Source organism: Pteronotus mesoamericanus, unplaced genomic scaffold (assembly GCF_021234165.1).
Source record: "Pteronotus mesoamericanus isolate MK-2021 breed Mesoamerican mustached bat unplaced genomic scaffold, CSHL_Meso_final scaffold_533, whole genome shotgun sequence".
NCBI classification, from domain to species: Eukaryota; Metazoa; Chordata; class Mammalia; order Chiroptera; family Mormoopidae; genus Pteronotus; species Pteronotus mesoamericanus.
The window spans coordinates 4,720,244-4,735,328 of NW_026555320.1; the positions used below are offsets into that span (position 1 = coordinate 4,720,244).

General features: G+C 38.8%; 1 protein-coding gene across 5 annotated transcripts in view; it reads left to right on the forward strand.

The window, feature by feature from the left end:
- The window catches only part of RBM6 (RNA binding motif protein 6), an 85,060-nt gene that overhangs the window by 8,771 nt on the left and 61,204 nt on the right, over positions 1-15,085 (forward strand). For 2 of the 5 annotated variants that reach the window (XM_054594621.1, XM_054594622.1), the window contains exons 2-5: positions 5,786-5,897; positions 9,650-10,928; positions 12,526-12,615; positions 13,873-13,942. In XM_054594621.1, the coding sequence (XP_054450596.1) occupies positions 5,854-5,897; positions 9,650-10,928; positions 12,526-12,615; positions 13,873-13,942 (1,483 nt within the window). In that variant the 5' untranslated portion in view covers positions 5,786-5,853. Of the gene's footprint in view, positions 1-5,785; positions 5,898-9,638; positions 10,929-12,525; positions 12,616-13,872; positions 13,943-15,085 lie in introns of those variants that run through there. The other 3 variants (XM_054594623.1, XM_054594624.1, XM_054594625.1) reach the window with 3 other exon arrangements.

The following is a 15,085-nucleotide window of genomic DNA, read 5'->3' on the forward strand; positions in this document are numbered from 1 at the left end:
CAATTTCTTCTACTTACTGATGCATTCATTGGTTGATTTTCTTGTATGTGCCCCGATCAGGGATTGAACCTGCAACCTTGGTGTGTTGGGATGACACTCTAACCAACTGAACATGCCTGTTTTCTTCTAAGAATTTTATGGTGTTAACTCTCAGATGTATAGGTGTTTGATTCATTTTGAGTTGATTTTTATACGTAGTGTGAGGTAGGAGCCCAACTTAATTCTTTAAAAAAAAAAATTTTTTTTTAAAGATTTTATTTATTTACTTTTAGAGAAAGGGGAAGGGGAGGGAAAGAGAAGGAGAGAAACATCAATGTGTGAGAGATACATCGATCAGTTGCCTCGCACACACCCCCAAATGGGGACCTGGCCTGCAATCCAGGCCTGTACCCTGACTGTTGGAAAGGCTGTTCTTTCTTCATTGAATGGTCTTGGCACTCATTTCTAAAAAAACTTCACCCTAAATGTGAAGGTCTATTTCTGAACTCTCAGTTCTCTCTTCCATTGATCTATATGTTTATCCTTATGTCAGTGCCACACTATCTTTATTAGTGTAGCTTTGTAGTAAGTTTTAAAATTAGGAAGCATTGAGTTCTCTAACTTTGCTGTATACAGTCCTTTCTGTTTTGCACAGATGGTGCTGTATTACATATAGTATTTTGCACATATTTTTAGATTTAATATATAATAGCTTATCCTATATCAATTAACATTGCTACTGTATTTTTTGGAATTGCACAGTATTTCAATAGTACAAATATACTCTATTGAAATATAAGGGGGGACTCCAAGAAGACTGGAATTATCTTTTGGAGGGCAGGCCCCTTGTGGTTCATGCTTCCCTTGCTAGGTGAGTGTTCTAGGAATCCATCTGGATCAGTGACCTGCTGGTGGTATTATGACAGGCTGCATTCAGCTTCAGTGAATTTTTTTGAAGACTCACTATGTTTGCCCATTTCATAATTGGTGATTTACAAGTGCACCTGCCTACACTGCTCTGAATGTTCAGCTGTTTTTGACCCAAAAGAGCATGACTCCTGTGCCCTACCCTCTCTATTTACCCAGTCTCGCACCAAGCAACTTTTTTTTCATTTCTCTGACGAAAAAAGTGTTCAAAGAGAAACGTTTTGCCAACATGGAAAAGGTGAAACAAAAAAATGGCAGAAGCATTGAAAGGCATCAAAATCAACAAGTTCAAAAACTATTTTGAGTTGTGGAAAAAACGTCTTGATAGGTATATTGCATCAAATGGAGAATACTTTGAAGGTGACTGAAATTTAAACATGTAAGAATAAATACACAGTTTTTTAATAAGTAAATTTCATTTTTGGGGGGAGTCTTCCCTTGTACATTTAGTTTATAATCTTTGGTTATTACAGACAGTGCTGCACTATGGACCTTTGTAAACGTGTCACCACACATTGTAAATATCTAGAGAATAAATTTCTGGAAGAGGAATTGGAAAGTCAGACATAAATATACATTGAAGCCCTGAGTGGTGTGGCTCAGTGCGTTGGACGTCATCTCGCAAACTGAAAGGTTGCTGGTTCATACTATTGGTAGTCGGGTACGGAATGTGATCAGGGATCAGGAATGTCACACTGAGCTTCCGTTACCAGATGAGGTCTTTGTATGCTCACTTCCCCAACAATGTTATTTAGGAAAATGATTCTCTTGTTGAAATCCAAAATTTCTTTGGGAAAAATATATCCACAGGGTTTGGATGCAGTTAGTTGTTGCTTGTTCAGATCTCAAGCCCAGAAAGGAAATGATATTGAACTTGTATCAAAGGCAGCTGCTTTGATTTTAACAAGCCACAGCAGTTAAAAACAAGGCTATCAGAAAATTTTTGCATGGTGCCTGTGCTTCTGAAAAAGGAGCAGTTCAGCAGGCTGAAAATGAGACCTAAGTCGCCCAGCTACAGAAACTGCAAGATGCCACACGGTTCCTGGTTCATTTGTGATATTTTAAAAATGCAATAAAAACTGTTTATGGGGGGAAAAATAGAGTCTTGTAGACAGCATATAGATGGGTCATTTTTTTAAAATCTATTTTGCCAGTCTCTGGTCTTTTGATTAGAAGAATTTAAACCATTTACATTTAAAGTAATTACTGATGATGGACTTCTGCCATTTTGCTATTTGTTTTCTATATGCTTTATAGCTTTGTATTTTTATTTCTTGCATTATTGCCTTCTTTAGTATTTAGTTGAAATTTTTGTTGTGACATGTTTGGATTTCCTTCTTATTTTCTTATGTGTATATTATAGATAATTTTCTAGTGGTTACCATGGGAATTACATTTAACATCCTACAGTTATAACAGTTTAGTTTGAATTTATACCAACTTAAGTTCAATAGCATACAAAAAAATCTTTCTATACAGTTTCTTTCCTTCCTCTTTCTCTTTTTTAGAAAAGATTTTACTTATTTATTTTCAGAGAAGGGGAAGAGAGGGAGAAAAAGGGAGAGAAAACATTGATGTGTGAAGAGAAACATCACTTGGTTGCCTCCTGGATGCCCCCAACTGGGGACATGACCTGCAACCCAGGCATGTGCCATGACTGGGAATCGAGCTGGTGACCTTTTGGTTCACAGGCCGGCATTCAGTCCACTGAGCCACACCAGCCAGAGCCTCTTTCTCTTTTTGATGTCACAGATAACATCTTTGTAAATTGTGTCCTCATTGACCAAATTAATAATTGTTTTTTATGCATGTATTTATTTTTTTTTAATTCATCGATTGGTTGCCTCCCATTTGCACCTTGACCGGGCAGCAAACCTGCAGCCTAGGTATGTGCCCTGACTGGGAATCAAACTTACAATCTTTTGGTGTACAGGACAACACTCCAACCAACTGAGCAACTCTGCCAGCGCAATTTCTCCCTCATATTTGAAGGAGAGTTTTGCCAGATACAGAATTTTTAAAAATTTATATTCAATCATAGCTGGCATAGAATACTTGATATAGAATTTGTTTCCTCCCCCCAGCATTTACTATGTTATCTACTGCTGTCTGGCCTCCAAGGTTTCTGATGAGAAATTGTTTGATAATTTTATTGAGGATCTCTTCTATGTTGCAAGTCTCTTTGCTGCTTTCAAGATTCCTTGTTTTTTTGACAGTTTCATCACAGTGTGTCTTGTGAGTTTATGCTACTTGTACTTCATTTAGCTTCTTGGATTTGTAGGTTCATATCTTTCACCAGATTGGGGGATATTGGGGTCCCATTATTTCTTCAAATAGTCTTTATGCCCCTTTCTCTCTTCTAAGACTTCATAATCTTTTTTTTTAAATTTTATTTTAGAGAGAGGGGAAGGAAAGGAGAAAGAAATATTGATGTGAGAGAGAAACATCCATGGTTGCCTTCTGCAAGCACCCCGACCTAGGACAGAGCACAGAGCCTGACCTGGTGACCTTTCAGTTTACTGGAAGGATGCCCAGCCAACTGGACTATGCCTACCTAGCCAGGGCTCTACAATCTTACATTGGCCCACTAGATGGTGTCTCCAGGCCCCTTAAGCTTTGTTCACCTTTGTTCATTCTTTTTTCTTTTTGCTCCTCAGACTTATTAATTTCAAATGTCCTATCTTCACATTGGCTAATCCTTTCTTCTGCTTGCTCAGCTCTGTTGTTGAACCCATCTAGTGAATTTTTCATTTCAATAATCGTACTTTCCAGCTCCAGAATTTTCGTTTGGTTTCTCTGTATAAATTTCTTTGTTGATCTTTCCATTTTGTTTATGCATTGCTTTTCGGATCTCCTTTAGTTCTTTGTCCATGTTATCATTTAGTTCTTAAGCATATTTAAGACAGTTGTTATGAAGCCTTTGTCTAGTAAGTTTGATGTCTGGGCCTACTCAGGGATGATTTTTTTGATTTATTTTGTTTCTTTCAATGGGCCATATTTTCTGGTTTCTTTGTATGCCTTGTGGGTTTTTTGTTGTTATTGTTGAAAATTGGGCATTTGACTATTATAGTGTGGTAACTCTGGAAATCAGATTTCCCCCTTTCTTGGAGTTTGCTGATTTATTTTTTTTAATTGTTCAGGCTATAGTAGTCTGTTTTGGGAATTTTTCTAAACTATTTTTGCAAAGATTGCTCTATGTTATATGTGATCACTGATGTCTCATGTTTTTCTATTTTATTTTTTTTAGCACTTGTTCATCTATTTTTTTTTCTTTTTTCTTTTTTTTGAGAATACACCTATTAAAGCTGGGGAGAGTGAAACAGGGAAGGGCCGAGAATAGAAGAGCACCCGGAGGGAGCCCCAGGAGGGCAGCTCTGGCTCTGGAAATGTCATAGGAAAGGAGCGAGCCAGGGTGGGGCTGCTGTCGCTGACTGGACAGTCAAAGGAAGGGGGCCTTGGGGACAGGTTCATGGGGTTTGCTGAGGTCCAGCTGCTTCCCATTGCTCCTCTGGTTATCTGATGTTTTAAGCAAGGTTTCCTTGAATGCCAGGAGCTCAAACAAACCAAAAACAAACAAAATACCACAAAAACAAAAAAAAAAAAAAAAGAGAAAAGCAGAAACTAAACTCCTCTCTGCTTTTGCAGAGTAGTCCTGTGTTGGAACGCTCCTTCAGCACTTAGTTCAGCTTGCCCTGAGCCTAGAGATTAGCCCAAGGTGAAAGATGAAGGGATTTTTCGGTCTTGTCCGATCATGTGTCTGGGTATATGTGTGGCTTTCACAATTTTCCCTTTAAGTGTTGCTTTGGAATGTCCTAATGTCTTAAAGTTTTTCACCCCAATTTCTCTGTATATGTGAGTCTGTTGTCTGCTTTGCAGCTTTTATTAGCAACGCCTCCTGCTTCTCCCCCTCCCCGCTGAGTTCTGTTTAGGTAAAATAGAAGCAGGCACCTTGCATCAATCCTTCAGATATCCCCCAGACAGGTTAAAATGGATGTACACAATAATTTGCAAATCAGATTTCTGTTTGATTTGAGGGACAGATCTGGGAACTGGGCTGCCACTGCTTCAAGACTAAAACCGCTGCCACGGTAGAGAGGGCATGGATCAGGGATGAGTAAAAACACAAAACTATGAAGATAGCTTGATGGAGCATTTGCTTGATTGTTATAAACTTTTGGCTGTTTTCTGAAGCTCCAACAAAGTTGATTTAGACAGTTACTGCTTGTTTTTTAATATTTCTGAGAAGGAACTAGACTTTGGAACTTCCTTGTCTGCCATTTTACAGACCTGTCGGTTATCTTTTCACTCTCTTGACAGTATACTTTGATGCACAAAAGTTTTTAAAATTAATGAAGTGTACTTTATCTGTTCTTTCATTTGTTTCTTTTGTGCTTTTGGTGTCATGAAACCACTGCCAAATCCAATGTCATGAGAGTTTGCCTCTTTCTTAGTTGCTGCGGCAAAGGTTCTGCCGATGACTTCTCAGCGTGATGTGGGTTCTGTGCCCCCTTCAGAGGATCACTGTGGGGAGGGTGATAGACTGTTCTGGTTGGCCAGGCTTAATGGTGTAGAACTGAGAACGGTGTTATGTTAAGGTGCCTTTTCCAAAAAGGAAGGTAGAAAGGCTGCTGGAAAAATTAGTAAGTATTTATTAAGTGTGAAGCATTCTTAGTATACTGAGAAGGTGTGGTGTTCTGGAGTACACATTTTTTAATTAAAAGTATATTTTTCTTGTTATAAACTAATATGTAAATCTTTAAAGGTGACTTCCAAAAATATCCCTGCTGATGTAGTCCCTCATAAGTCAAGCTGGAGGAGACTAGCTTAGCCTTTACTTCATCTGTGGATGTGCTTATGTTCTGTGGTTTGTTTTGTATAGGTACTGCTATAACTAGAGCTTGGTAGCAGAAGGATCGATCTACTTATTGGGCCCTCCTGACGTAAGAGATGTGGGGGGATTCCCGATCTGCTAACAGAACAGGACCTTTTCGGTAAGTCTTAGCATTTGAATATTGGGACTGATTTAACGATATAGCATAACTTTTTTTTTGCTCTACTATAAAAGACTTTTTCTTTGTGTAGAAATAACTCTGATTTAAAGAAATTGGAAACTTTTAAACATTTCTTGTCACTTCTGAAGTGATTTTGAGACTGAATACACAGCATGCCAAGTGTTTTATGTTTTAGTATTTTTTAAATTTTAAAAAATGCCTTTTAGCAAAGTAATACATGCTTGACTGATAAGGAAAGTTAGCATAAATGTTTATAAATGTACATAAATGTTTAATTTAAGTTCACTAACTTAGTTCTAGAATCCAGAGCTGTGTCTTGCCTGTGTGGCACATTGATTTTCAGCCACCAGAAATAGTTCTGAGGGAAAAAAATGACTGGATGCAATTTTCTAAGCTACATTTCAGTTTTAGGCATTACTGAGGACAAAGATAAGTGGCGAATGTGGTGCCATTCAGTTGTATAGTTTAGATTTGAAGGGAGTTAATTTATATTTGTGAAAGAGGTACCTTTTTAAAAAAAGATTTTACTTATTTTTAGAGTGAGGGGAAGGGAGGGAGAAAGAGTGGAAGAGAAGCATCGATTTGTGAGAGAGATTAATATTCAGTACATCGATCGGCTGCCTTTCGCACACCCACAACTGGGGACCTGGCCCGCAACCCAGGCACATGCCCTGACCGGGAATCAAACTGGTGACCAGAAGGTTTACAGATCAGCACTCAATCCACTGAGCTTCACCAGTCCGGGTGAAAGGGGTTAATTTTTTAAATAGCCAATATAATAAACACTGATGATAGTATTTTTTAAAACTTTTGCTTTGTGTTTATAATTAATAAAATGCTATAGGAATGTGATTTTTATCATTTTACTTGGTATATGGCTAAGAAATCTGACCTTAAAGTTACACATTAGAAAGTATGGATGCTCCAGTGGAAACTTCTGTTACTAGTGCATTCCTTTTGGATTGTCAGTCTGCAAGATTTTATTGTGCAAATTTAATAAACATCCCATTTAATGTTCTAAAGCTTGGGGTCCAGTGAAAAATTTAGGTAGAGAATCGAGTTAAAAAATCCATATAGTATTTAGTAAAGCTAGTGTTTCATAAATACCAGTGATAGGGGTCTTTACTTTCTGCTTAGTAATCTTTAGATTAAAGCAGTGGTAATGATGCTGTTATTTTCTTTCAAAATATTAAGGTCTGGGTCAGTGGTCAGCAAACTACAGACCATAGTTCATTTTTGTTTTATTGGAATGCAGCCATGAGCATTCATTTACAGATTGTCTGTGGTGGCTTTCATGCTACAGTGGGAGAGTTGAATAGTTGTAATAGAGACTAATATAATTATTATCTGGCTCTTTATGGAAAAAGTTTGCCGATCCCTAGTCTAGATCAGTGGGCTTGTATTTTCAAACAGTTTTATATATTTAGATTGTAATCTGTTCTGTGTGGGGTTTTTTGTTTTTTTCTTTTAGTTTAAAGTGAAAGTGAATTTATCTGTGAAGCAGTGAGAAAGAAAGTAGGCTACTCCATTGGCACAGCAGCAATAAGCTATTTTTACTTATATTTATGGATAATTATTTTGTAAATAAGGCTGTTTCTTATCAATTTAACCCATTTCCATGGTTTAGATAAGCCTTTGGAAATGTCAGATAACCTTAGCTCTATTGCCTAACTGTCTAAAAATTTTCAGAGTACTTGTACTTTGACCAATTTATTATTTAAAATTATATTTCCTCATTTTAATTTTAGTTTAACTATAAGTCATTACGTGCTGTTTTTTAAGATCTTTGAGTAGAAGGAAGACATAGTTTATATAGCATAACTTCTGCGGGGGACTAACTTGGAATTTTAAAAAAGGTATCTTGCAGGAAAATGATTTTGTATGTCATTTTAACTTCTCTTAAAATTTTTTAATTTGGTTAAAAATTATTTTCATAGTCACTGCTATTTTATATTAATAGAACTGTTTCTTGAGTAGTCTACATAAAATACAGTTCTAACAACCCTAGTACACAGTAGGTTACTCTTGATCTATTTGATCTTCTCAATTTAAGAGGGTAAGATAATCCTTAGGGCAGTATTTAAAGACAGTATTGGATGTGTTCTGGTCAGAAAACATGTAAATTGAGATACCGCAGCCCTTGTCCTGCGAGTGTCTGCTGAGGCTTAAGTCTCCCTGCAAGCTAACTATTGCGATTTGAATGATTTTAAATAGGGGAGACATTACAGTTAGTGGTAATGTCTTTATTTTAGTGTTAAATTGTATTACTTATGAAGAACATTTAAACTTGCTCCTCTTGTACTATGTAGAAATAACTAGTGTTAATGGGAGCTCACGGAAATCATCATGTTCTGAAAATTTGTTACATATGCATGACTCTAATGTTTAGGTTGCTGTTGGTAAATTTATTACTTTTAAGAAAGGATTTGGCATTGTTACTGATTGTCTTGAATTGAGTGGCCCAGAATCAGTTGTCCTTTGACTCTTTCTAGTATAATGGAGCAGCCGAGTTTAGATGAGTCATGTCATAGACCCTGTATATTCTGGGGGTGCTGAGTTGGACCTGATCTCTTAATATTTTTGTTTTACGGCTGAATAGCAGATAACCCTTCAGATCACTTAATGTATTCCTTTTTCATGCCTTACTGTCCCCCTCAAGGTCAAAATTCTGGGTACCTAAATGCCTGTTTGAACTCCCTAAACTTTTATCAAAGCCAGAACAATGTAAAATGCCTTAGAGGTTAGGCAAAGGACAGAAGTTGAGTAGTATAAAAGATTGGGCCAGTTCCTACTTATTGTTTGAGTTCTGTAAACTGAGAACATGAATTTAATACTATACTTATTTTTAAATATAATTATTACCATGAAAAATTAACATGAGTCATTAGAATCTGGAATATCAGCTTCTCCAACGGGTACCTGGGGATAATGCTTGAAGGCCTAATGCTCTCTCTAGGTCCCCTTCCGCATTAAGCTCCTGGATGCTATTGCTTGACTTAGTCAACTTAATACATGCTTTGTGGCATGATTCATGCTGCCTTCTGTGATACCCTTGAGTAGTTACAATAGTAGGGACCAGATGAGAGTGCTTCTGGGTGGAGCTACTGTGCTGGGACTTAGATGCAGTCAGGCTGGCGCTCAGCTGGTGTACACTGGAGTGCTCCTACTGGTTGCTTACAGCCAGTGTGTCTGCATTTTGGGCCTGCATCCATTCTGTTGGGTGGTGTCCATGCGTAACTGTAATCAAATATTTCAGAATGTTCCTCCTGTATGCAGCCATGAGAAAGACACCTCCTGAAACTTACTATAAGAAATTACAGTGCATTGATTCTTCCGCTGTATAGGAATCATCATGTTGATCTTGGAATTTTAAGTTCCCTGGCTGTAGGAAATGGACATTTCTATAGTGTGTCACCAATGCTAGCTTATCTGGTGTTGCGGATTTTCCCTGTTGCAGGACTGGGTGAGAGCTTTTTCTGCAGCAGTCATGTTGAAAACCTTGTGTTGACTTTCCTCGTGTTCTGAAATGGGAGCATAAAAGTTTACTCCGCCACTTCGTCCTAAAATAGCAAAACCTTGCTGTTTTCTGCATATCTAGGACCTTGTTACAGAACTCTGCCCCCCAAAAAAAATATTTACAGAAGAATGTGCTGTGATTAGAGAAGAATATGCTGGTGTGTAGATTGCAAACTCTCTGGACAATATGAATAACACTGTCTTTGTTTCTACAGTGGGAGCCAAGAAGAAAGGTTTGCTCCCGGGTGGAACAGGGATTATCCTCCTCCTCCCCTTAAGAGTCATGCTCAAGAGAGACACTCTGGCAACTTTCCTGGCAGAGATTCACTTCCCTTTGATTTCCAGGGGCATTCGGGACCTCCCTTTGCAAATATAGAAGAGCATTCTTTCAGCTATGGAGTTAGAGACGGACTGCATGGTGACTATCGAGGAGGGGAGGGGTCTGGACATGATTTCAGGGGGGGAGATTTTTCATCTTCTGATTTCCAGAGCAGAGATTCATCACAGTTGGACTTCAGAGGTAGGGACATACATTCTGGGGACTTTCGGGATAGAGAAGGACCACCTATGGACTATAGGGGCGGCAATGGTACTTCCATGGATTATAGAGGTAGGGAAGCATCTCACATGAACTACAGAGACAGGGATGCTCACACTGTTGACTTCCGAGGTAGGGACGTTCCTCCACCTGACTTCAGGGGCCGGGGCACTTATGATTTAGATTTTCGAAGCCGGGATGGATCTCATGCAGATTTTAGGGGGAGGGATTTATCAGATTTGGATTTCAGGACCAGAGATCCATCTCGTTCTGATTTTAGGAATAGAGATGTATCTGATTTGGACTTCAGGGACAAAGATGGAACACAGGTGGACTTCAGAGGCCGAGGTTCAGGTACTAGTGATCTGGACTTTAGGGACAGGGATACACCACATTCAGATTTCAGAGGTAGACACCGGTCCAGGACTGATCAGGACTTTAGGGGCAGAGACGTGGGAACGTGTATGGAATTTAAGGGTAGGGAGATGCCCTCTGTGGATCCAAATATTTTGGATTACATTCAGCCCTCTACACAAGATAGAGAACATTCTGGTATGAATGTGAACAAGAGAGAAAAATCTGCACATGACCATACAACAGAAAGGCCTGCTTTTGGTATTCAGAAAGGAGAATTTGAACATTCAGAAACAAGAGAAGGAGAAACACAAGGTGTAGCCTTTGAACATGAGTCTTCATCAGACTTTCAAAACAGCCAAAGTCCACTTCAAGACCAAGACAAGTCACAGCCTTCTGGAGATGAAAAACAGAGTTCCGATCCTGGTCTATTTAAAGAAGAAGGCGGTCTGGACTTTCTGGGCCGGCAAGACACTGATTACAGGAGCATGGAGTACCGCGATGTGGATCACAGGCTGCCAGGGAGCCAGATATTTGGCTATGGCCAGAGCAAGTCTTTTCCAGAGGGCAAAACTTCTCGCGATGCCCAGCAGGAGCTGCAGGTATGTTAATGGAGTGAAGTGCGTTTTAGCTCTTTCAAAAGCCTTTCTGAGGGATGCAGTTAGATTCCAGGACCATTGGCGCTGGGTCTCTCCTTATACAATGATTAAAAAGCAAAATGTGTACTCAGGTAATGGAGTGTACATCTCTGAAGAAGACCCTCAGCTCAAATCATATTTTTGATGTGTGTCTCTTTAATATTTTGCTTTATGGTGCTGATTTAAATGCCTTGGGATAATTTAGTTTGAAAATTCTTGTTTGTGTGAGTCGATTTTCTCAGCTTTTGCATATTCGGGCCTTGTGGCTGTTTGGGGTTCATTTTCTTATTTAAATTCATTTAGGGAATACCTAGGAGTCTTTCCGAAGTCATGAGGAGGTGATATTAATGTTGCAAGTATCTTCTTGCAGCTAACTTAAATGTTGGATTTCTATATATATGATATATAATCTAACATACATATAATCAAAGTGAGGAGAGTTGTTTGCATTTGGACAATGAAAATATTATCTTTTTTTAAAAACATTTTATTTATTTATTTTTAGAGAGAGAGGAAGGGAGGGAGGAGGAAAGAGAGAGAAACACCAACGTGTGGTTGCCTCTCATACGTCCCCTACTGGGGACCTGGCTGGCAACCCCAGCATGTGCCTTAGACTGGGGATTGAACCACGACACTTGGGTTCGCAGGCCAGAACTCAGTCTGCTGAGCCACACCAGCCAGGGCTGAAAATACTATCTTTTAAAATAGATTTTACCCATCTCTACTCAGGTTTCTATTATTTTGGACAGTAATCCTAAGACATGCTATTCAAATGCTAGATTTTGAGAATGTTAGGGGTGGGTGACCATGTAATTTATTGTTCAAAGTAGGGCACTTTCAAGAGTAAAAGAGGACACTATTGACAGTTACACCAGGACAGTAGACACAACTGGGAAGTGCAGTCATTTAGTATAAGGAGAAGTTTTCTCACAAGTTAAATGCTCGATAAAATTGTTGGTTTTTAAAAGATTTTTATGTATTTAATTTTACACAGAGGGGAAGGGAGGGAGAAATGTGTGGTTGTCTCTCATACACCCTCTACCAGGGACCTGGCCTGCAACCCAGGCACGTGCCCTGACTGGGAATCGAACCAGCGACGCTTTGGTTCTTAGGCTGACACTCAGTCCACTGAGCCACACCAGCCAGGGCTGTTCTGGAATTTGTTTATAGATGACATCTTTGATAAATGACATCTGGCTTAATTTTCTTTTTCTTTCTTCCTTTCCTGTTTTTCTCATTCAACAGAAGAAAATTACACTTTTGAGAAAGTTTTATTTTTTTCCCCCTGATTATAAAAGTCCTGTTTAATGGTGTTTCTCTTAAGATTCTGCTTCATTATTTCCAGACTCCCTCAGTGAGCGTTGGTCTTAAGCACACTTGTATTCTAATGATTTGAGGTCAAATTTTGGAACTCAGTAACACAGAAAATTACGGTTTTTCATATCTTCATATGATGCAAATTAATTAGATTTTTGAACCTGAGTACTTATATTTTATGTTCAGTTTCATTTTGTACTAACACATATTTACTTCTGAAATAATTTTTTATTCTGGCTTCAAGGATCAAGATTATAGGACTGGCCAAAGTGAGGAGAAGCCAAGCAAGCTTATTCGATTAAGTGGGGTACCTGCAAATGCCACAAAAGAAGAGGTATGTGTCTTTTTGTTTTTCATGTTCGTTTTGCTTTTTTAAACATTGTTTTGGTCAGTTAAACAATTTTTTTTTACTTTATTTTGAAAAATTACAGATTCACAGGATGGGGCAGAGAAATGCCCAGGGAAGCCTTGGGTGTCGTTCACCCAGCTCCTGGCAGTGCCCACATCTTGTGTCACTGTAGTGCGGTAGCTGACCCAGGGCCTTGGCTTTGGTGCCATCGTAGCGCTCGTTCAGATCTCCCCAGTTACGCGTGTACTCACTGAGGTGAGGTTTGTAAAAAATACTGACGGACGATTGCCGTCCTCAGACCTGATGGTCACCCCTTTGGCCTAGTCCAAGAGGGAAGGTTGGACAGCATACACAGAGATGCAGTTCAGTTACAAGAGTAAAAATTGGGAGCTTCCTGACTCCTGAGGGTTAAAGGACCGACTGACTAAATTATGGCAGAACATACGGAAGAATTTGGTCAGAATATTACAAGAGCGAACAGCGCTTACTCTGTGCTGGCGTTGTGTGATGCTTATAAGCATTACTTCATTACTCTTAATCCATTCACTTCAAATATTAAGCACTGCTGTAGGACAGGCACCATGGGATACAGCCGTGAACATTAGAAGGTTACCGCCTCCGTGGATAGTAGAAAGAGTAAGCCAAAGGCAGATGATTTCAGGCAGTGATAAGTGCTCTGAAGTAAAGCAAAGCACTCGAGCACCGCTGGGGTAGGGACTGTTTTAGATCGGTAGTCAGGGAAGGCCTTCACTGAGGAAGTGACATCTGAGCCCAGGACTGAATGCACTGAGAGGACAGTCCAGAAGATGAGGAAAAGAACTCGCAGGCCGAGGAGGTGCAGGGCCATGGACTGGAACGTGTTCAGTGTATCATCCGATGTTTAACAGATGAGAAACTGGGCAGGGACGGGCCATGCCGCAGGCGGGCAGGGAGGCCCAGGACGCGGGCCGTCTGATTTCAGGCCTGAGCCTGTGCTCCAGCTCGTGACAGCTGTGCTCTTCTGCCTCTTTATATACTTAAATAATTACATTCAACTCATTCAACAGTTTTTGAATGCCAGAGCGCATTTATAAAGTAATCATAGCTTTAAGTTATGTAAATTTTTTCCTTTATGAAGTTATTTGCGTTTATAAGGTAATCCTAGCTTTAAATTATGTAGAGTAAAAACCAGTAGGGAAAATATATAATATTCAGTATTTGATTATGATTTCTGTCATTACCGTAAATACCATATTCTTGCAGATTCTTAATGCCTTTCGGACTCCTGATGACATGCCTGTAAAGGACTTGCAGTTGAAGGAGTATAACACAGGTGAGTTCCTCGTTATGCATGTGGCCTTGGATTAGGAGGGGTCTTTGTCAGATCTCTGCATTGTGTGCTCCTCAAAAACTTTTAAAGAAACCACAGTTAAGATTTCCAGAAGCCTCCTGTTGGTGCCTTCAAATAACAGCCAGCTCTAGTCTTAGCTGTTGTTCTTTGTGGATGTTTTGTCTATATGGACAAAGAGAACGCATATTCCAGTTCTTCTGAGTGCCTGTGAGATACAGAGTGAGTGTCGCAGCATTTGTTCTTGAATATATTTTATATAATTAAATCATTAATCTTGCTATTTATGTTCTTCATGGCGGTGCAGTGTTTACGATGGAGCCTAGTAGGATTTAATAAACTTATTATTATATGTAAAAGTTTACATTTTATTGCTTCAGCATGAAATTTACAACTTTCCAGAGAAATTATATAAATTAGAGCTTTCTTGAATTTTCAGTCTTGCTTTGAGAATGGAGTCCTGCAACAGCTAGTTTGTTGAAATCCATAAATAGATCCAGAAGAACTTTCTCTTTGACCTCTGTTCTGTGGTCTGAACTGCAGATTAAACTTTTCAAAATAGCCTCCTAATATTTGAGAGTAGCAGTTCCGTCGGTTCCTTCAAATCTTACTACAGGAAATGTAGTCAAAGGGGAAGTACCAAGTACTTAAGGTATTGACCAGTATTTTTAGTACTGTATAGTAAGAAATGGTGTAAAAATAAAGATAATCTTTAAGTGATTTATTGTGCAGAATTTTAAATTGAAGAAAGTGGAGCAATTAATCTTTTCACAGAATTTAGATATCAGTAATCCAAGTTAAAGAATTCTTCAGTTAAGAGCATGCTGTATTTTTGAGGATATAGATTACTTTTAAGCAGCTTACCATGGAATAAATATTTTGCATTAACTAGGTAGCTTCTTCAGATTGATTTTGTGGAGGGAAACTATCCACAAAAATAAATTTTTGTGCTTGAAATAATCTGATGCTGAAATACAATAACTCCAGAAATATTTTTTCTGTAATTTGAGAACAAACTCAGAAGCATTATTTCTCAAAAGCGAATCATTTCTTTGTTTTAAAAGCAACTCTGAATTTGTGGAAACACAACTAAGAGTTCTGTTGTTCTTGCACACTTAATTTTTTTTG